Here is a 21,655-nt window from a genome sequence, read left to right as displayed (position 1 = left end):
TTCTGGTTTGGACTCACCATCGTTACTGTGTGATTAGATGTTTGTGTAGAACCATTTTAACAGTCAATTATGTGCTATTGCAGAGGGCTCTGCACAAAAGTGGGAACACTACTGAGCCAAAAAGTCCGAATTCAAGATAGATCCGCTGGGATGGGCCTATTTCTATTAGAGCAAGTCTTATGGTGGAATCCAACCTATTCCAAGTGTGAAAAATCCATGGAATGTCAAGTCTAATGGCTTTCAAGTTGGGATCTTCCACAAAAAATCCAAGCAGGATTCCATGATTTGGTGGAATGGTCCGTGGAACCATGAAAGCGCTAATAAAAATAGCGTAAAACGCTAATAAAAATACCGTAAAACGCTATTAAGAATAACGCGCTAAAAGACAAAAAACACTAATAAGATGCAGCTTAGCTCCATTAAGAATAGCGTTTTTTTTTACCCGTAGATTTAAATTGAGTTGTTGAGAATCTAACGGCTAAGAAAAAAGCTCCATTCTTAATGGGGCTAAGCGCTAATAAGAGTGTAGCTTAGCTCCATTAAGAATAGCGCTTCTACTATTCCACCATTACATTTACGCTTCCATCCACAGTTCCAAGTGCTGAGGTGGCGTGGAAGATGAATGGATTCCACCATAAGACTTGCTCTTAAACGGCAAGTGTTCAGGGCCATTAATTTATGCTCATATGGAAACCCAAGCAACGTGGATATACCATATAGTTGGTAAGGTAGAAAACGTCTTTGTAAGAATGGTAAAATCGTTGAATGTTGATTGATATCTTTACAAGTGCATTATCTCTGTGGCGAAACTTTGAAAGGATAGGCGAAAGACGAGAACACTTCTCAGGTTACCAACAAGGGGGTGCAAAATAATGAAATGAACACCAAAAAAGAATAGGCAATCAATTAGGAAAGCAATTTATAAAAGATAATTAAGGTAAAGTAAATAACTAGTTAAAAACCTACACTAATCCTAACTTTCACTTCCTAATCCTATAATAAAATGTATCCAAATAATAATAGTTAATAAGCTTACCAGCTGATCTGATCAATGTCCAGGCGTTGTTCTACACTCTTATGTTAGTTTCCTAACAGGTGATAGCGTTCCGAAGAAAGTAGTTATACCACGACAACACTTCTGACGAGTAGTACCATCTATTATACTGTCGAGCTGTTTTTTGGCACATTTCTTCGTTGTTCGATCATAATAGCAGAGAAACTCCAACTCCGAGCCTGAGGATTTCGGCAAGGATACTATGATTATTCCCGTACCATTAATTGCTTTGAAGGAAAAACAGTGCATGATAGAGATCTTGTGAGGCAACGGGATATCCTCTTTTATCCATTTACCACCACTGACATTATAACTAGTACTAGTACCAGTAGAATTGATGCGTGCGGGCTGTTGCTCCTGATCATCGTCATTCTCATATATCCAAAACCTGATATTATCATAATATCCTCTATATCTGGAAAAGGTACAAGCGATTAGAGATATGCCACCACCTGCGACAGTCAAATATGTTCAAAAGTTAAATGGATTGATAGCATCATTGGGAAGATTTATTGCAAGATCTTCGGACAAATGCAAACACGTTTTCAACATACTAAAGAAGGGAACCAAATTTGATTGGGCAATGGAGTGCGACAAAGCATTACAGAGCATAAAAGATTATATGGTAAACTTATCCATTATGCAAAAGGCGAAGCAGGGAGAAGAATTGTTATTGTATCTAGCATCAACATCTCATGCATTAAGTGCAGTACTATTACGATCAGAGGAAGGTATAGAAACGCCGATATATTACATAAGCAAAACATATAACTCCGCAGACAAAAATTATTTAAAATCGAAAAAATAATTCTCGCACTGGTATATGCATCATTCAAGCTTCGCATTTATTTTCAAACTCACAAAATTAAAGTATTAACAAGAGTACCAATTGAAAACGCAATGAAGAATTCGAAGAGGTCAGGAAGAATAGAGGGGTGGAATGCACAATTAGGAAATTATGAGATTGGTTACGAAATTTTATCTTCACCAAAATCTCAAGTTATCGTAGAGTTTTTTGTAAAATTTCCAATAGAAGAAGATGAATATGTTGAAGAAATAATGGAGGTGGATGAAGAACATGGAAATCCTAATGATTTATTAATTGAGCGAAATCCAAACAGATGGGAGATTTTGGTGGATGGATCCTCCATAGGAGAAGGAAATGGGATTGGTATTGTATTCATTTCACCAACGGGAGCGAGAATGGCTTACTCATTCAGATTGGACTTCGCATCGACAAATAATGAAACTGAATATGAAGTAGCCGTTCACGCACTAAAAATAGCAATTGAAATGAAGATTGAGGATGCGCGAATAACTAGTGATTCCCAGCTGGTAATTCATCAGATATAAGGCACATATAGTACTAATGAACCATTTTTGCAAAAATATAGAAGATTGGTTATGGATTTAGCAATGAAAATTCCAAAAATAAGTTGTAGACATATAGGGAGAAAAGATAATAGACTTGCAGATGCATTGGCATTCATACCATCAATGTTAGTAGATCCGCTCGCAAGGAATATAAAAATACAAACGATATTATTACCATCTATAGAAAAGGGTGAAGAATTCCAAACAGATGTGATGATCATAGACGATACACAAGCAGAAAATGTGAGCGAAGAGAAGGATTGAAGAACTTAGATACACTTTTATCTAGAGAAGGGAAATTGCCGAAGAAAAGATTAGAAGCATAGAAATTAAAGATTCGTGCGAAAAATTATGAATTAAGGGAAGGTATCCTTTATAGAAGGTCATTCCTTGGACCTTCGCTTAAATGTCTTACGCGAACGGAAGGAATCGAAATTCTAAAAGCATTACATTACGGCGATGCTGGAAACCATAGTGGAGGAAAATCACTCGGATACGGGAAAAAATACAGGGCTATTACTGGCCATATATGCATGAAGATGCAAAACAAGTTTCGAGGAAATACGAATAACGTCAACGTCATGGCAAGAAGATACATGCACCTGGGGCTTTGCTTAATACATCAACAAATGTGTGGCCTTTTGGAAAATGGGGAATAGATATTGTTGGACCATTTATACCAGGAACATGACAAAAAAGGTTCCTAATTGTCGCAATAGACTGTTTCACTAAATGGGCAGAAGTAAAAGCAGTTCAACACATCCGCGATAAAGACATCTTCGCATTCATTTTTGAAAATATTATATGCAGATTTGGCATTCCTGCACAATTGAAGTCTGATAATGGGAAGCAGTTTGAAGGCGGGAACATAACAATGATGCTCAATGCGTTCAAAATTTAAAGTGGCAAATCCACTCCTTTGTATCCTCAGAGTAATGGACAAGTAGAAGATACAAACAAAACAATCGCAGACAACCTGAAGAAAAAGTTAGAAGGACACAACAAAGGATGGTGCGAACAAGTACATAATGTAGTATGGGCTTATAGAACTACAAGAAGAAGCAACCGGAATGTCACCCTTATGCCTGACATATGGAGTAGAGGTAGTGCTACCAACAGAAGTGATCATCCCTACTACAAAGAGAGAAGCCTGGGAAAAAAATTTAAGCGTGGACTTGATCTAAAAAAAGTTGGATGATTTGGAGGAAGTAAGAGAAGTCGCTTTGCAGCACATGGAAAATTATCAAAAAAGATTAGCTCGAGAATACAACAAGCGGATTAAAATAAGAGAATTCCAATCAGGCGAATTAGTGCTACGCGAAATTCCAGTGTATCAAAAAGGAAAAGATGGAAAATTAGAGAAAAGATGGGATGGACCTTGTATAATAAAAAGAATAGTTGGAGAAGGAGCATATGAATTAATGGATCCTGAAGGACGAAATACAGGTCAAAAATTAGATCGCCCTTGGAATAGGCAATTCTTGAAAAAGTATTATCCATAGCCACTTGCGAATCAATTCATATGGATAAAAAGTTAATAGTCTGAAAGTTCATATTTTTGAACAAGTTTGTAATGCGAATGATTCGCTTGAAAGTTAAGATATTCTATAAAGGAAAATTAAGACCTTGACAAAGGCTATAGAAAATGATATTAATTATCAGATTGGCTAGGAATCCGAATGTGGCGTGCACCCTAGTTCGCTTATATGCAAGAGGCAATATAGTAAGACCTATCGCAAGCCACAATCGGAAAGACCTAGAAGGCATGACTCAAGGGAAGGCTACACCGACCAAGGAACTTGAGTTGTGGAGATTTGGGGTGAGAATTAAACGATAATGCCCATCCGGGAGAGATACCTTAAATTTTCAGTCTAAGATAGTAATCTTATATTGAGATCCTAAGGTGAGAAAGGCTCTCCCAAGGAGCGCAGAAAATCGATCAGGGCGCCTAGGTACACGGTTGAGTCAAGAGTTCCCGGGACGTCTGGAGCGTACCTTACCACTCTTGACAAGTCCTGACTATGATGCACTCGGTCCGAATATACCCCACTTAGGATGCGGTCTTGCTTCCAATGAACGTTATCGGTAGTGCATGCGAGACTGCGAAATCAACTGGTTGTTGCATAACCGGATGGGAAGATCCATAATCTTAACCCGATAGAGGTAAGCTTCCTTGAAGGGGCAACCTGAGGGGAAGATAAGGACGACACCCTCCATTAGGGAGCCGAATTGTGTCAAAAGACGTAAATATCATAAGACTTTTACTCATGGGAGTATTAAGACTTGTTATATTTATGCAACAAACCTGAAGAGGAAATAATACAAGTGAAAACGATAAGACGAGATCAATGGGTCGATGTACTAACATGTAAAGACCTCCTGCGATCTTGTGTCGCACAAAAATGAGGCAAGATAAGACCTTTACATAGGAAGGGAAAATAAGACCTCCCAAGTGAATTAAACAAATTACTGATAAATTCGCACAATTGTTTCTTACAAGAAAAATAATAAGAGGCAAGTATGGGAATTAAAACAACAATGTATTATCTTCTTGCAACAAACAAATAAACGAAGGCTCAAAATACGTCAAAATAAAGAAAGGAAATCAAGAACGCTTAACAACAACATCTTATTCAAAATACTTTTCATACTTTAGCACTGGATCCAGGATTTTCAATCTCAGCACCGGCCTCATTCACAGACTTCTCTTCTTCTTGCTGACCTTCTTCATCATCTTGATCTTTTTCATCATCGCTTAAAAAGTCAAAATCACTATCTGGCTCAGGATATTCTTCATCCGTACTCACGTTGCATACGAGGAGTTTTACTGCTGGAATATAATTGCTTCAGAGAATTCCGTCAATAACGAATTGGGCACTAGAATGGCCTTTGTGAATAGTTGCTCTTTCGAGATTTCTAGCATTTATCTCAAGAAAATTCTTCTGAAATGCAAACCTTCTTCGTGCTATGCTTCGAGACGCATAAAGAGAGAGCTCAAGATTACCACGAGATATTTCCAGATTTGCATATTCTTTGCGAACCTTGGATAATTCAGAATTCAACTGAGTAACAACAGACTAGTGCGATTTTTCAGAATCTACAAAGAATAGTAAATAGCCATAAATAAAAATGAAGAATAAAAACTGTGTGGGAAAATACTAAGAAATCATAATAAGGCAGTCAACTCTAGATGACTACCTTGGAAGAATTTAGAAAAATCAAGGGTATTGTCCTTCATACTTTCCATAGCCTTATCAAATACATCACCAACTGAACCACTGAGGCGAGATCGAATTTTCTTTTCTTCAGAAGAAAGAGATTTGTACTTTTTCTTAAGAATATTGTAGGAATTCTTCAATTGACTATATTGTTCTTGAAACTGATTTTTCTTCGCAGAAAGACTTATATTATTCTGAATTAGTTTCTCATTTCGGGAGCTTAAATCTTTAAGCGAAGTCTCGTACTGCTCCTTCAGTACACGAAGAGTTTTCATTTATTTCATGAAGAATTGAATAATGATGTAAAAACATTGCTTCTTTCTTCGAGAAAGACAGTTTCTCCTTAGAAAGAGTGTGGTTTTCTTCTGATAAAGTTAGATGAAGTAAGTCAGCATCGCCTGAAAATTTAGAAAAATAAGATACTTGATCACTAAAAAATTCATTTTTTGAGTGAGATGGTTATTTTCACGGGAAGATTGTCAATCAAATCAAGTGAATATGAATATTGATTATTTAATTGATTTAGTTGAGACTGCAATTTCGCGTTATTCGCTTGAGTATCTTCAACAAGGAATTGAAAGTCATATCTCTCATTCATTCGCTTCCAATTTAAATCTTAACAAATGCACGAAAAAATTTACAAAAATGAACGTATGCGAAGGAATACAAAGTACGATAAGTAACTCAAATATAACAATAAATACCTCTAAGTTTTTGATTTTCGCTGCGAAGAGTTTCAGCCTCAAAATTTGAAATTTGGAGTTCTCCTCTCAGCTTTTATATTTCCTTTTCCAAAGAAACATTTTTCTGTAAAAGCTCCAACTGAGAGAACAGCTAGATTCAAAATGCCTTTCTTCAAGCATCACGCGATGATGAGAATCCTAAAAAGAAAAAGATGTAGTCAGTATAACTTAGAAGTATCATCAAAGATGATAAAACTAAGGTGCGAAAGGTAATTACCAGAACATCTAAAGCAACATGAAAACTCGGGTCAATCTGAGAAAGGACCTCATCCCTTGAAACTTTATCAACGGGAAATTCACATAGAAGCTTGCTTAAGGCAGAACAGGAGCGAAGCTTGGAAGGATCATCAGTTAAATATTGGGCAGATTTGATGACATCGGATAGAGTTTGAGCAGCAAGTTTTACACTATCCAAAGCTTTCTTATTCAAAGGAAAAGAACTTAGAAAGGAAAGAGAAGAAGGAGTAGTAAAATCTGTAGGGATGGGGGATTTCTTTTGAGGAAGGTTTGGTTGAGAACTAGAGCTAATGGGTGAAGGAAAAAGTTGACTTGCATACGATGGAATCGCAGGGGCAGTAGGAGGAGTGCTTTTGATTCCTTGATTAAGAGAAAACTCTTTATTCACAGGAGACTCCTTAAAAAGTTCATTATAAGTAACATAGGCATTCTCATCTGTAAGAGGAATTGTTGGTGAAGGGATGGCAGGAACGTTCTTCTCAGAAGCTTGAGGAGATATAAGAGTAACAGGAAAATCTTTCTCAAGAGTTTGACTTATTGTAGGAGTGATAGGAGGGCTAGTACGCGAAGGTTGAATTGTGGTTATATGAACAATATTTGTAGCACTAAAATCTAGAATAGAAAGATTTGAAGAGAGTGGTATGGGTTTGCGAAACTTTTTAACTTTCTGCTTCTTTCCATCAACCATCTCAGCATCGGAAGCCTGCGAAAATAAAGTAGATAAGAAATAGAGGCAACAATATTGTTTTAAGATAATTGAGTATTTCTTACTTCTTTATTGTGCGAAGCCTTCCTATTGTGATATTCCTTATTTTGAGATTCATTATCAATGCTTGGTTTCTTCTACTGCGATTCCTTATTTTCACTCGAATAAGACTTGGGTTTTTGCATGACTCGAAGAGCGCTAATGGAAGAACTTTTCCTGGGAAAGTATGGGAATTAGGTCAGTAAAAAAAAGTTATTATTTGAACGGTTAAAATCAATAGTCATCATGAGGAAAAGAAACAAACTTCGATCCAGAGTCCATGGTGGAAGAACAATAGCAGAAGAAATCAGTAACAACAACAGAAATGGGTAATAACAGACGAAGATGAATAACAACAAGAGAGAGAAGATAAGTGAAGAATAAGGGAAAGATTATTGTTGAAAAACCCTTAAATAGGTGAAAAGAAGTAACCGGTTGAAGAAGGTTCAAGCCGGTGAAAAGGAAGAAAATCGACACGTGTAGAGAGGAACTTGAAACCCTGGAAACTGTCGACAAAGTAAAATGAAAAAAGACAAGCATGTGCGATTTGCAAGAGGAAAATTTCTCATATCGCTCACTCTGAAGAATAAGCAACATGAGAAGAGGCAAATGTAGGAGTTAAATATCGCACACGTTAATAACTACGCGAAGTAAAGAATACAACCTAAGCGAAGGGAGTCGCACACGACAAAGTTGAGATGACGCACCAGATGATGTCAGCAAAGTCACGAGTAGAGTATGAAGAATCATGCGAAGAAGTATGCTATGCGAAGATGAGCGATTGTATATGAGCGAATATGTCGCATAGTGATCCCGAAAATAATGGGATTCTTACCTGTCATCCACTATGTAAAATCATATATAAAGGAGAAAGGTCATTGTTTGTAAGGAGATTTTAGGGCAAGTCTTGGTAAAGAAATAGGAAGAGAGAGAAAGTGAGTTTAGGTTTCAAGTAGAATTGTTGTAATACTTGAATCTATTTTGTAAACATTCCCAATCTTCAATTAATAAAATAAGAGTTCATAATGATCACCTAGAAATTGGATCAGTTTTAGTGGAGTGTAGTTGTAAGATTTCTTACAACTACAAATCTAGTAAAGCTAAATACAGTAATGATTAACAATATGGTGTTGGCATCACAACATCCAACCCTCCTGAAAAACAGACTTGCCCTCAAGTCTTATACTCTGGAAACCTCTCAATGAAAACGTCAGCGTCTCCCCAAGTTGCGTCATCTTCAGTGTGGTTCTTCCATTGCACAAGCCATTGAGTACCAGCAAAATTACCTTTCTTGTACATTCGTCTCTGTAAAATTGCAGACGGTTCCCATTTATCATAATCTATTATATCTGGTGATGAGTGCCAAATATTGTATATATTTATCCCTTTTTGTTGGCATTTAACTCATCTTTTGTGCATTAGTTCTACATTTTATCCCATATTCTGTATTTTCATTGTTTTCAAGAATAAATATTTTTATTAATTAATTTTGCATTTTTAGGTAATAAATAAAGTTCGGATGAGTCGCGGAGCGAAAAGAGCAGAAAAGTAGTGAAAAGCCGGGAGAAATCACGCAAGGAAGCCGCGAAGAATGGTGCGCACAACCTCATTTTCCACACACAAAAACGCCTCCGTTCTCAGCCATCAGATCAGTTCTCAAAAGCATCCGACGGTCGCTCCTTCATAGAGCATCAAAATCCGAAGTCTCTGCCAAGCACCACAGCGCTGAAATTCCAAGCCTTCAGATTAGATGGTAGTTGAATCCAACGGTTGCTCCCTTGCTGTTCATCAAAGTTTGATATCCCCGCCTTACACTACAGCACCTAACCTAATCCAGCACCGTTCGTTTCGTTGTATCCCTTCATCCGACGGTCGCTCCCCGCTTGCCTCCGCATCACCGTCCGATCTACCTACCAGCTCCACATCCCACGGCTCATCCTCGCTGTTCATCCAATTTGATGAAGCCGCCTAACACCCTAGCAACCAAACCCTATACCAGCTACCCAAACGCACCCTTCTCCCAAACCATCGACTTCACCTCCCCCATTCCTCTCTGCAACTTCACCACCTTCTTCAACAGAACCGTACCACCACCACACCTCCACCATCATCACCCCTATCTTTCTCCTTCATTACCCCTTTTGTTCTAGCCTCCTATTATATGGTTTTCTCCCCTAATTTCTCTCTAAAAACCTAGGGAAGAAATCAATAAAATAGGACGAGTTGGAAAGATGCAATTGAGGCATGGGACGGAGCAGGTGAACAAGGAAAATAATGGGTCGACGATTGAAGTGTCAAATCACATGTTGGTGAGTAAAATTCGAAACCCTAATTGTACTGTCATTGGAGAAATTTGGGGATTTTGATTGTAAACCCTAATTGGGTATTGGGTATAAATATGGGTGTGGGATTGGTGTAGAAACTTATGCTTGGATTAGCCGGCATCCAGGACTTTCATGTCCTGTTAATGTTAATGTTTTTCTCTTAATGTGTTCTGTTCAATTTCACTGCATATGTTAAATGTGTATGTTTTAATTTCTTGTTTTCATATCCTGTTGATGTTTGTTCTGTTAATATCCATTGTTAACTGTTACTTTGTTCTGTTAATGTTGTTTTTCTCTTCAATTTTGTGCTGTTTCATGCACTGCTCATGTTCTGTTAATGTGTTTATTTCATATCCTGTTGATGATCCTGTTAATGTGCTTGTTTTGATGCATTGTGTTGATAAGTTCCTTTGTTAATGTTCCTGTTATGTTTAATTTGCTGTTAGTTTGATGGAATGCTAAGCTAGTTACCTTTGAAGCATTGAACTGATTGTGCAATGGAAGAAATCAGTGCTCATAGCAAGCTGATTATCTTGCCATTCTTTGTGTATGCTTAGGTTGCACTGAGTTGATTGAGTAGTGGGGAGAAACTAGTGCTCACTAGTGACAATGAGCAAGCTAGTTCTCTTCCCACTCTAGAAGAGTGCCTTAGTTTGCTCCATTTCAGTTTCACCATCATCCCTGCCCTGGCCTTAGGCCTTGGTTTGTTTTATCATTTTTCTTTGATGTCTAGTATTTGCTTTGTTTAGTTCTTGCATTGTTCTCTGCTTGTTTTTTTCTTTACTGTCTTCACTGTTTTGTTCACTGCCATCTTTTCTTTCTCACTTGCCTTGCACTGCTGCATTGTTTTCTTCATTTGTTTTTGCTTCACTGCCAGCTCTGCTTTCTTTTCTTGGCCTTGTGCTGCTGTGCACTGCTTGTGCAGCTGCTGCTGCAACCCATCTGCCCTGCAACCTGCTGTTGCTGCTTTCTTTTGCTGTTGCTGCAGCTGCCTTTTCTTTCCCCTGCTGCTGCTTCCATCTTTGCCTTGCTGCTGCTGCAACCCTGTTGCTGCTGCTGCTCCCCTTCCCCTGCAGCTGCTACTACTCTTGCATCTGCTCTGCTGTGCACTCAAGCCCATAGCCCAGTTCAATAACCAAGCCCAGTACATTTCATTCCAGAAGCCCAAAGCCCAATTACTGTGAAAGACCACTTCACTGTTAGGATGAAATTGAGCCCAAAGCTCAATCAAAGCCCAAAGCTCAAAGGTACAAAACCCACTAAGCCCATAAGTCCATTGGTACCCAAAGCCCAATAACAATTTAGAGCCCAAATAGCTAAACACTACAAAACACACCCGATCTCTGTGGATCGACCCGTACTTGCACGAGCTACAACTGACGACCGTGCACTTGCGGTATTACTGTAGGCCCGCGTTTCATTTCACTCAATTTTATACGCTTTCCCGGGCCCACCAAGTTTTTGGCGCCGCTGCCGGGGATTGGTGCTGTGTTTTTCTTGTTGTTTTATTAGCTATTTTTGCATTTCACTGCATAGCATTTGCATCTGCATCTGTTTCACTTCATTTGCTGTTGGACCTGCTGTTCTGAACCTGTTTTTCCTCTGCTGGGACGCCACCAAGGAAAAGAACCAAAGCCCAACTGGGTTTTTGCAACAATATCAGAGCAGCTGGGCTGTGCTTAAAAGGTAACCCATTTAAGAGAACCCGAATTGTGGGCTTCCAATTTTTTAATTGTGGGCTGTAATATTAAAGCCAATTTTTGGGCTTCTCTTATTTTCTGTTGGGTTTGTAATAATTTATTTGTGGGCTTGTTTTTTTTTTAATTGTGGGCTTGTTTAAATTCTTTCATTGGACTTGTATTTTGGACTCTGGGTTTAAACCCAGCTGAGCTTGTAACCGATTGTGGGCTTGTTTCCACTCAAGAGTGGACCTCGAAACCAAAGTTTTAAAACAAACGTCGGGCCTTAACCAACTGGGCCAAATTAAACTTTCAAAATTAAAACTTAGTGTTTCGTGGGCTGCAGCCTTCCTTCCATTCCATTAGAGGACAACAGTGGGCGTGCTCCCATTTCAAAAACCAAATTTTATTTTCTTCTTTTTATTAAAAAAAAAAAAAAAAAAAACCAAAATTTTCTTTTGCTCCCATTTTAAAACCAAATTTTCTTTTCAAAAATATCCCATCAAAAACCAAATTTTTTAAAAAACCCATTAAAACCAAATAGTGGGCTTTGTGTCTTTCCAAAATGGGCCAACCTCATGCTCTCCATGAATACATGTATCCATCAATACATATTCCATTATCATGTATTGTATTACCTCAAACCAATAACCCTTTTAAAATAAATGCAAGCATGATACAAATACTTCCTATATTTCGAGGGTTCGATTCTGAGAACCCCTATACTCATGTAAAAGAGTTTGAACAAATTTGTCGGACTATGCAACCTGATCATATGTCCGAAGACTCTCTGAAATTGCGTTTGTTTACATTTTCTTTAAAAGAAAGGGCCAAAACATGGTTTTACGGTTTGAGACCACAATCAATCACCACTTGGGAACAACTCACTAATCAATTTTTCCAAAGATTTTTTCCACATCATAGGACCATCGCTATTCGTCAAAGTATCAATTGTTTTGTCCAATTGGATGAGGAAACTGTTTTTCACTATTTTGAACGTTTTAATGATTTGTTGAGTGAATGTCCGCACCATGGAATTGAGAAGTGGAGACTTGTCGTCATCCTCTATGAGGGACTAGACTTTAAATCTCGAACCATGGTTGAGTCTATGTGTAATGGTGAGTTTATTGATAAATCTGTGGATGATGCATGGAATTTTTTAGCCGAGATTGCAGAGAAAACCCATCAATGGGAATCCGTTAGGGAAACAGGAACAACACCACATGATATGAGTCACCCCCATGAATTAGAGTTTTATTCTTGTAATAGCTCCGACCTTAGGATTGAAAATTATCCTAGATTGCAAAATTCCTATCATCATGATGATGATGATTATGATGTTATGTTAGAAGAACATGTCTATACTGAAAATGTTATGGAACCTTTGGGTTCAAATACATTAGGCTTCTCTGCCCCGACCTTAATGCATGATATTTCTTCTAGTATTCCATGTGATGTTTCCCCTGATGTGCCGATACACGAGAATAAATCTGTTGATGATGTTGATAATTCTGATTGTAATCTTGCCAATTTGATTGATGATTGTGAGCATGATGTGACATGTGTAGATGAGTTAGAAGATTTTGATTTGATTGATAATGATATGCCTATTCTTCTACCTAAGTCACAATCTGATGGTCTTCCACCCAACCTAGATTTGGTTTGTAACAAAAATTTTAAACCAACTTTTCTGAAAATTCCTAATCTAGGATTGGAACTGTGTGCCTCCTAAGTCCTCTTGGACTATTTTGCTTCAAAATATAACACTTTTAAAGAGCCACAGTTGGAAATTGCATATTTGCCCATCCCGAAAACAGTCCATTATGAGTTAGACCTTTTGAATCCTGAACCCCTAAAATTGTTAGATTTTGTGCTTAAAAGTAAACCTGTTGAAAAATTTTGGTTTAGGGATGATTCATTCGGTTTTTCGCTCTCACTCTCATTTCAGTCCAATTTTAGTGTTTTGAAACTATCTATGTTTCAACACTTTGTCTTTTGGGTTGATCCTCAACTCTTTAGATTGTTAGTGTATGGTGAATTTTTTGTATATAATCCAGTAGATAAAAATTTTAAAAATCCTTTTGTTCCTTCTGTATATATTTTGCTAATCCAATATGATCTCGGCTGACATATGTTGGATTCTTGCCTTGAATAACGGAGTTCTAATATTGCTTTCGCCGAAATCGGGTATTCTCTTTCCCTTTTCTCTACTCAACATGATCCTCTTCATATGTTGTATTATAATTTTGTCCATATTTTGAAACATTGAGGACAATGTTTAGTTTAGGTTTGGGGGTATAGAGTAGATACTTTGATAATATGCCATAATTGAAAACAAGAACTCCTTCTTTTGAAAAAATTGAAAAATTCCAAAAAAATTAGAAAAATGATAAAAACATAAAAATGGAGCTCATTTACCTTGAAATGTTGACTCTTGTGCAAATATGTAATTATTAGGAGTCTTAGTCTAGATATTTAGGCACCCTGATTCTAGCACAATTCACATAGTGATAAGAAATTTGCACGCGCACGATCTACCAATACATGTATGGCCTCGATCTTCAAGGTGTTGGATAGGAAGTTACGATTGCCAATCACTTTAGAATACTGAACGAAACTTGACTAGCTTGTTCTTTGGTTGGTTGGGATAGAAGGTGGAGGTCACATTAAGAAAGACAACCATCGAATTTAACTGGGTGCATCAAAAAGGGCTACCTCTTGCAAAGTGTCATGTAATCTTTTGTTTCCTTTTGTATATGTATCAAAAGTGTTTCCTTGTTCAAAAAAAAAAAAAAAAAAAAAAAACACGATGTATATATTCAGAAAAAAAAAAGAGAAAAATATCAGAAAAATACAAAAAAAAAATAAAATAAAATAAAAAAAAAATCAAGTATTTATCAATTCCATCATCTCTTGTTCCAAAAATAAAAAGAGAATTGTCAATGTAAATAAGAGTCATGTAAATAGTCATCTTTTGTGTTTTTGTGTTGTAAGCAAGGAGGGTGTATGCCATTGATGTACAACGCGAGTAATTGTGAAATACCTCCAACTCATTCACAATTCTCGTAAAGTCCGGACAGCTAGCTAGATTTCGACCTCAGTTCTTAGCCTGAGAAACTATCTCTTGGTTATTAGTAGTCATGACTTCAGATCTTTCTTTACACATGTGTAGATACACTTTACACTCTTATCACATGTCTTTTTTTGTTATCAGTGCTAGGATTGTGCCTTCGATAGCTAGATTGACATCTCCATTTTGCTGTGAGCTTAAACTGTTTTGCACATGTCACATTTGATGGAATCTGAGATCATATTTTGTCCTTAGGTTTTGTAGGCACACCTCTGGTAAACCTTCACGAGACTTCACTCGTCCACTAGGGACACTTAGTGGTTTAAAAGGCTTAGTGCATACGCTAAATGCATTCGAGAGACCAGCGACAGTGGTATAGTTAGGATTTCCTTAGTTTTGTTTTACTTGAGGACAAGTAAAATTCAGGTTTGGGGGTATTTGATGAGTGCCAAATATTGTATATATTTATCCCTTTTGTTGGCATTTAACTCATCTTTTGTGCATTAGTTCTACATTTTATCCCATATTCTGTATTTTCATTGTTTTCAAGAATAAATATTTTTTTAATTAATTTTGCATTTTTAGGTAATAAATAAAGTTCGGATGAGTCGCGGAGCGAAAAGAGCAGAAAAGTTGTGAAAAGCCGGGAGAAATCACGCAAGGAAGCCGCGAAGAATGGTGCGCACAACCTCATTTTCCACACACAAAAACGCCTCCGTTCTCAGCCATCAGATCAGTTCTCAAAAGCATCCGACGGTCGCTCCTTCATAGAGCATCAAAATCCGAAGTCTCTGCCAAGCACCACAGCGCTGAAATTCCAAGCCTTCAGATTAGATGGTAGTTGAATCCAACGGTTGCTCCCTTGCTGTTCATCAAAGTTTGATATCCCCGCCTTACACTACAGCACCTAACCTAATCCAGCACCGTTCGTTTCGTTGTATCCCTTCATCCGACGGTCGCTCCCCCTTGCCTCCGCATCACCGTCCGATCTACCTACCAGCTCCACATCCCACGGCTCTCCTCGCTGTTCATCCAATTTGATGAAGCCGCCTAACACCCTAGTAACCAAACCCTATACCAGCTACCCAAACGCACCCTTCTCCCAAACCATCGACTTCACCTCCCCCTTCCTCTCTGCAACTTCACCACCTTCTTCAACAGAACCGTACCACCACCACACCTCCACCATCATCACCCCTATCTTTCTCCTTCATTACCCCCTTGTTCTAGCCTCCTATTATATGGTTTTCTCCCCCAATTTCTCTCTAAAAACCTAGGGAAGAAATCAATAAAATAGGACGAGTTGGAAAGATGCAATTGAGGCATGGGACGGAGCAGGTGAACAAGGAAAATAATGGGTCGACGATTGAAGTGTCAAATCACATGTTTGGTGAGTAAAATTCGAAACCCTAATTGTACTGTCATTGGAGAAATTTGGGGATTTTGATTGTAAACCCTAATTGGGTATTGGGTATAAATATGGGTGTGGGATTGGTGTAGAAACTTTATGCTTGGATTAGCCGGCATCCAGGACTTTCATGTCCTGTTAATGTTAATGTTTTTCTCTTTAATGTGTTCTGTTCAATTTCACTGCATATGTTAAATGTGTATGTTTTAATTTCTTGTTTTCATATCCTGTTGATGTTTGTTCTGTTAATATCCATTGTTAACTGTTACTTTGTTCTGTTAATGTTGTTTTTCTCTTCAATTTTGTGCTGTTTCATGCACTGCTCATGTTCTGTTAATGTGTTTATTTTCATATCCTGTTGATGATCCTGTTAATGTGCTTGTTTTGATGCATTGTGTTGATAAGTTCCTTTGTTAATGTTCCTGTTATGTTTAATTTGCTGTTAGTTTGATGGAATGCTAAGCTAGTTACCTTTGAAGCATTGAACTGATTGTGCAATGGAAGAAATCAGTGCTCATAGCAAGCTGATTATCTTGCCATTCTTTGTGTATGCTTAGGTTGCACTGAGTTGATTGAGTAGTGGGGAGAAACTAGTGCTCACTAGTGACAATGAGCAAGCTAGTTCTCTTCCCACTCTAGAAGAGTGCCTTAGTTTTGCTCCATTTCAGTTTCACCATCATCCCTGCCCTTGGCCTTAGGCCTTGGTTTGTTTTATCATTTTTCTTTGATGTCTAGTATTTGCTTTGCTTAGTTCTTGCATTGTTCTCTGCTTGTTTTTTTTCTTTACTGTCTTCACTGTTTTGTTCACTGCCATCTTTTCTTTCTCACTTGCCTTGCACTGCTGCATTGTTTTTCTTCATTTGTTTTTGCTTCACTGCCAGCTCTGCTTTCTTTTCTTGGCCTTGTGCTGCTGTGCACTGCTTGTGCAGCTGCTGCTGCAACCCATCTGCCCTGCAACCCTGCTGTTGCTGCTTTCTTTTGCTGTTGCTGCAGCTGCCTTTTCTTTCCCCTGCTGCTGCTTCCATCTTTGCCTTGTGCTGCTGCTGCAACCCTGTTGCTGCTGCTGCTCCCCTTCCCCTGCAGCTGCTACTGCTTGCATCTGCTCTGCTGTGCACTCAAGCCCATAGCCCAGTTCAATAACCAAGCCCAGTACATTTCATTCCAGAAGCCCAAAGCCCAATTACTGTGAAAGACCACTTCACTGTTAGGATGAAATTGAGCCCAAAGCTCAATCAAAGCCCAAAGCTCAAAGGTACAAAACCCACTAAGCCCATAAGTCCATTGGTACCCAAAGCCCAATAACAATTTAGAGCCCAAATAGCTAAACACTACAAAACACACCCGATCTCTGTGGATCGACCCGTACTTGCACGAGCTACAACTGACGACCGTGCACTTGCGGTATTACTGTAGGCCCGCGTTTCATTTCACTCAATTTTATACGCTTTCCCGGGCCCACCATCTGGTAAAACAACAACAACACTGGCAGCTGCGCCATCATCAGGTGTAATTAAAGATGCTCCCCGTCATTTACTCATTTTCTCGTGGACATTAAAATTATGCTTGACTATAATTTGCTCCATCATCGTTGTGTTTAAACACCCCCAAATTATGATTGTACGATTGTGGACGCTCTTATAGTGGCAATGCCAACCTTAATTACTAATTTCTTAGTGTCCGGTGCAGGACCTACTCGTGTGCATATTTAATCCTCAAATGCCAATCGTGGCCTCAAAAAGAAGTACGTATTTTCATTGGTGTTGAACGTGCCGACAGTGACAGTCCGCAATCAACGTAGTCTCACTAAACCCTCATTTGAAAACCTCATGTGCATATTCAGATTCAAGTCAATCAAATCAAGAAAAATGTAAATTTTAATTGATATTCTAAATTAGTATTTATAGACAATAAAGTTTTGCATTTTCAAATACAAACTAACATCATGTTTTTTAATAATTTTTTGCATTTACATATTCCCCAGTACAAACTAACATCATGCTTTTCAATAATTTGGATGACAAAATCCTAAAATAAATTATGGGCTCTGTCTATATAGTTATGGGTTTTTGAAACGAAAAGATAAATAAACGGGCTTAGAGTTGGCAAACGGGAGGGACGGGGCTGGCCTGTGACCAACCCGCAGGTTACGGGTTAATACAAGCCTAAGCTTGCGGGTTGAAATTCTTCACGGGTGATCATTTATCCAACCCGTGCCCGTCCCGGATAAAGCTCGCGGGTTCACGGGTGCTCACGGGTTACCTGGTTTTTGTTGAGTCAACTCGCCAGAAATCGATTTCTGGGCTATTTCCTTCCACATTCAGGCCATCTAAAGTTCCTTTCCTACAAGCTACAACCTAAGTATCTAACATTCATCCAATTCATTTGGTATATCAATTCAAAAACTCAAAATTGCAAAACTAAACTAATTTTGCATTTAAGGAAACACAGACACAGATACTATCATACTAGTCATTAGTAGTTTACTTTAGTACTTAAGAGCAACCACAGTCATGACCAAATTTGGGGACTATACCCAAATTTGGTCCCAAATTCAGCCGCAGTGGTACTGACTAAAACCATATTTAGTCCATTTAATTAGGGTTTGCGACCAAATGTGGTCGCCAACCCAGACTAAAATGATTAATAGTGGGACGGAAGTATAGTGGGCGTATGATTTCAGACGGAAGTATAGTGGACGCTCCACATCGGGCGTACGTATAAATAACGTATGATAATGGGGCGGATGTATATAGAGCGTTTGAGTTAGGCGTTATTATAAACACCGCCGGGCCATACGTAGATAAAACCTACGCCCCATAGCAGACGCAGTTATTAAAAACGCCTGGTTTGGACGCAGTTACTAAAAGCGCCTGGTCCGGGCACATGTATTATGACCGTATGCGGGAGACGGACGTATTATTAACGTCTGTGTGAGACGCATGTTTTATGGGCGTATGAGTGAGACGCATGTTTTATGGGCGTATGAGTGAGGCGCATATATTACGACCGTATGGAGTGGGCGCATGTTTTAGAAGCATCTGGGATGGGCGCATATATTAGGACCGTCTGGAGTGGGCGCATGTTTTACGAGCGTCTGGGACGGACGCTCGTATTATGAGCGTTTGTTCGGAGCGCATGTATTACGAGCGTCTGTTACCAGGCGCATGTATTACGTGCGCCAACGGTTATATTTTGGAATTCTGATTTTGGTTTTCTGATTTTCCGACCGTTTGATAGATTGCAACGGCTCTTTCGTATATCTATATATAGCATTTGACAAACTTATTTCTGCATAATCTTATCATTTAAAATTTGGTGTTCTATTTCAAGAAATATAGAAATATGGCACCACGAGGTCCCAATTTTACAACAGAGGAAGATACAATGATATGTAGAATCCATTTAGCCATATCTCAAGATTCTGCTACCGGAACCGATCAACCAGAAAGAGTATTATGGAGTCGGATCAAAGATAAGTTGGAAGAAGCCCTGCCTTGTAAACCAAAACGTACTTGGACTTCTATCCAGAGTCGATTTCAGGGAATAAGTAGACAGGTTTCACTTTATTCTGCAAAAGTGTTGGAAGTTGATGGTGAATATCATAGCGGATGGAATGAAGTCTTGAGGGTAAGTAATCGTCAATTTTTGCACCCTTAATAATTATATACATGTAATTGGAACTGATGAGTATTGAAAATAATAACAGGTTGAAGAGATAAGAAAGCGATTCAAAGAAAGTAATGGTAACAAAAAATTTAAGCACGAAGAGTGCTACGAAATTCTAAAAGATAGTATCAAATATTCAGGACGGTCGACGTTTGTGTTTGATTCAGGCCAAGAAATGGAAGATTCTCAGAGTGGTGAGGAAAACGCTGATATTGAGGAAACAATTCCAGGCGAGTCCAGTGATGATCTAGATATTGGAGATATAGAGAACACACGTAAGCGTCAGTTGGGGAAGAAAGCATCGAAACAACTAAAGAAAACAGGGAGAGCAAAATCCAATGCCCAGGAGGAAATGCTCGAGGATATAATTAAGGAGCAGCAAAGTTTCAATGAACATTACAAAGCACAATCACTAATGAAGATGGGACAGAGACAAGCTGAGTTTGAAGCAATACAAGCTAAGTCTGCGGCAAAGTTTGCGGCGAAACAAGCTAGGCAAGAAAAACTCGATTTAAAGAAAGAAGCGGACGATGACTTGGCCATAATGTTGAAGGATGTCTCTACATTGGACCCTGTAACAAGAGAGTACTTCGAACTTCGAAAGATGGAAATACTACAACGCAAAAGAAACCAATCTTAAAGCATGACCGAATTAGTTGAACCTTAATATTTATCATTAATAAAAAAATTAGTGAGTTTTAGACAATTTTAGTGAATTTTAATTTTTATATGATAAATAGTACATTAGTAAGCAACGTTACAACATATTTTCCGATGAAGAAATACGATACAACATATTTCCATCCCAACTTAATAATTATCTCCAAAATTTGACCATATGTGTTCGATTAAATCTTGACGCAAGCGAAAATGTGTTTCTTTATTGTGTATAGCATGACGCCGATGTGCAGCTCTCATTCTGGAAAGTTCCTCAGTACCTACCCTCGATATATTCACCGGTGCCGACCTGCTACGTGAGTCATATTCATGTGGCCAATCACCGGGAAGACGCTCATCCTCCACTATCATATTATGTAAAATAATAACCGTTTTCATTATATAGGCAAGCACATCCGGGTTCCACATTCGTGCAGGTTGTTTGACAATGGAAAATTGTTGTTGCAGTACACCAAATCCACGCTCTACATCTTTCCGTGCTCCCTCTTGCATCGATGAAAATTTATATTTTTTCGGTGTATCTGGTTGTTTAATGGCCATCACAATAGTAGCAATCTGTGGATAAATGCCATCACCGAGATAATATCCCATATCATATGCATGCCCGTTTACTTCAAAGTTCACCGGTGGTGTTTTCCCGTTGATAAGTTTTCGAAAAATATAAGAACGATTCATTACATTAATATCATTGCAGGAGCCGGGCATACCAAAAAACGCATGCCAAAACCAGAGATCATGTGACACCACTGCCTCTAGCACAATACTTTCACTCCCTTTATACGCGGTGTATACTCCTGATTCTGCTGACGGACATCTATCCCATTTCCAATGCATACAATCCACGCTCCCCAGCATCCCAGGAAATCCCCTGTCTTTGTTTTCTTTTAGCAACAGTTCAACATCACCCGCAGTTGGTGAGCGTAAATATTCTTTCCCATATAATACCACAATCGTCTTGCAAAACCGACGGGTTGCTTCTAAAACGGTGGTTTCTCCAATGCGTAAATACTCATCTATTGCATCTGCTGCACATCCATAAGCTAACATTCGGATTGCTGCAGTTACTTTCTGATGAGGGGATAATCCAAGAATGCCACAAGCATCTTTTTTGAGCAAAATAAGGATTTCTAGACACCACATCTGCCAATATTCGGTTGAACAATTCTCGCCGCATTCTGAATCTCCTACGAAATATGTTAGCTGGGTAGGTGGGGTTGTCAGAAAAGTAGTCATTCCAGAGAAGTATATCTCCGGCTTCACGATTTCTTGGTATTTTATACGAGTATGAGACCATGTCATACTTGTAATGGCAGTTCCCAAACTAACTGCTAGATTATTTCGGCTCAATGCAACCGCATCTTCATCTGATGAGTAAAAGCTGTTATCAGAGATCGCAGAAGAAGAAGTAGAAGAAAATTCGGAGTCCGAAGAAGAAGAAGATTCAGCGTTATTGTCACAG

At 38.6% G+C, this 21,655-nt stretch overlaps 2 protein-coding genes across 2 annotated transcripts; one reads left to right on the top strand and one right to left on the bottom strand.

The window, feature by feature from the left end:
- Positions 1-19,194: 19,194 nt before the first annotated feature.
- Positions 19,195-20,158, top strand: LOC113358088. The gene is made up of 2 exons (XM_026601599.1): positions 19,195-19,479; positions 19,559-20,158. Exons 1-2 carry the CDS (start codon positions 19,195-19,197, stop codon positions 20,156-20,158), a joined length of 885 nt encoding a protein of 294 aa, XP_026457384.1.
- A 170-nt stretch (positions 20,159-20,328) lies between these two features.
- Positions 20,329-21,495, bottom strand: LOC113358077. The gene is made up of 2 exons (XM_026601590.1): positions 21,102-21,495; positions 20,329-20,996 (listed from the first exon to the last, which is right to left on the bottom strand). The coding sequence occupies exons 1-2, from the start codon at positions 21,493-21,495 to the stop codon at positions 20,329-20,331; spliced, it is 1,062 nt and encodes a 353-aa protein (XP_026457375.1).
- Between the last annotated feature and the right edge of the window lie 160 nt (positions 21,496-21,655).

The sequence above is a fragment of the Papaver somniferum genome, chromosome 1 (genome assembly GCF_003573695.1).
Source record: "Papaver somniferum cultivar HN1 chromosome 1, ASM357369v1, whole genome shotgun sequence".
Classification (NCBI taxonomy): domain Eukaryota; kingdom Viridiplantae; phylum Streptophyta; class Magnoliopsida; order Ranunculales; family Papaveraceae; genus Papaver; species Papaver somniferum.
This window is presented reverse-complemented; position numbering and strand designations above follow the sequence as displayed.

Bases quoted from the DNA above. Each gene is read 5' to 3' on its own strand.
- LOC113358088 (XM_026601599.1), top strand. From the start codon at position 19,195: ATGGCACCACGAGGTCCCAATTTTACAACAGAGGAAGATACAATGATA. The intron at 19,480-19,558 runs GTAAGTAATCGT...AAATAATAACAG, and splicing joins GATGGAATGAAGTCTTGAGG to GTTGAAGAGATAAGAAAGCG.
- LOC113358077 (XM_026601590.1), bottom strand. From the start codon at position 21,495: ATGACATGGTCTCATACTCGTATAAAATACCAAGAAATCGTGAAGCCG. The intron at 20,997-21,101 runs GTGATGTTGAAC...GTCCGTCAGCAG, and splicing joins TTTACGCTCACCAACTGCGG to AATCAGGAGTATACACCGCG.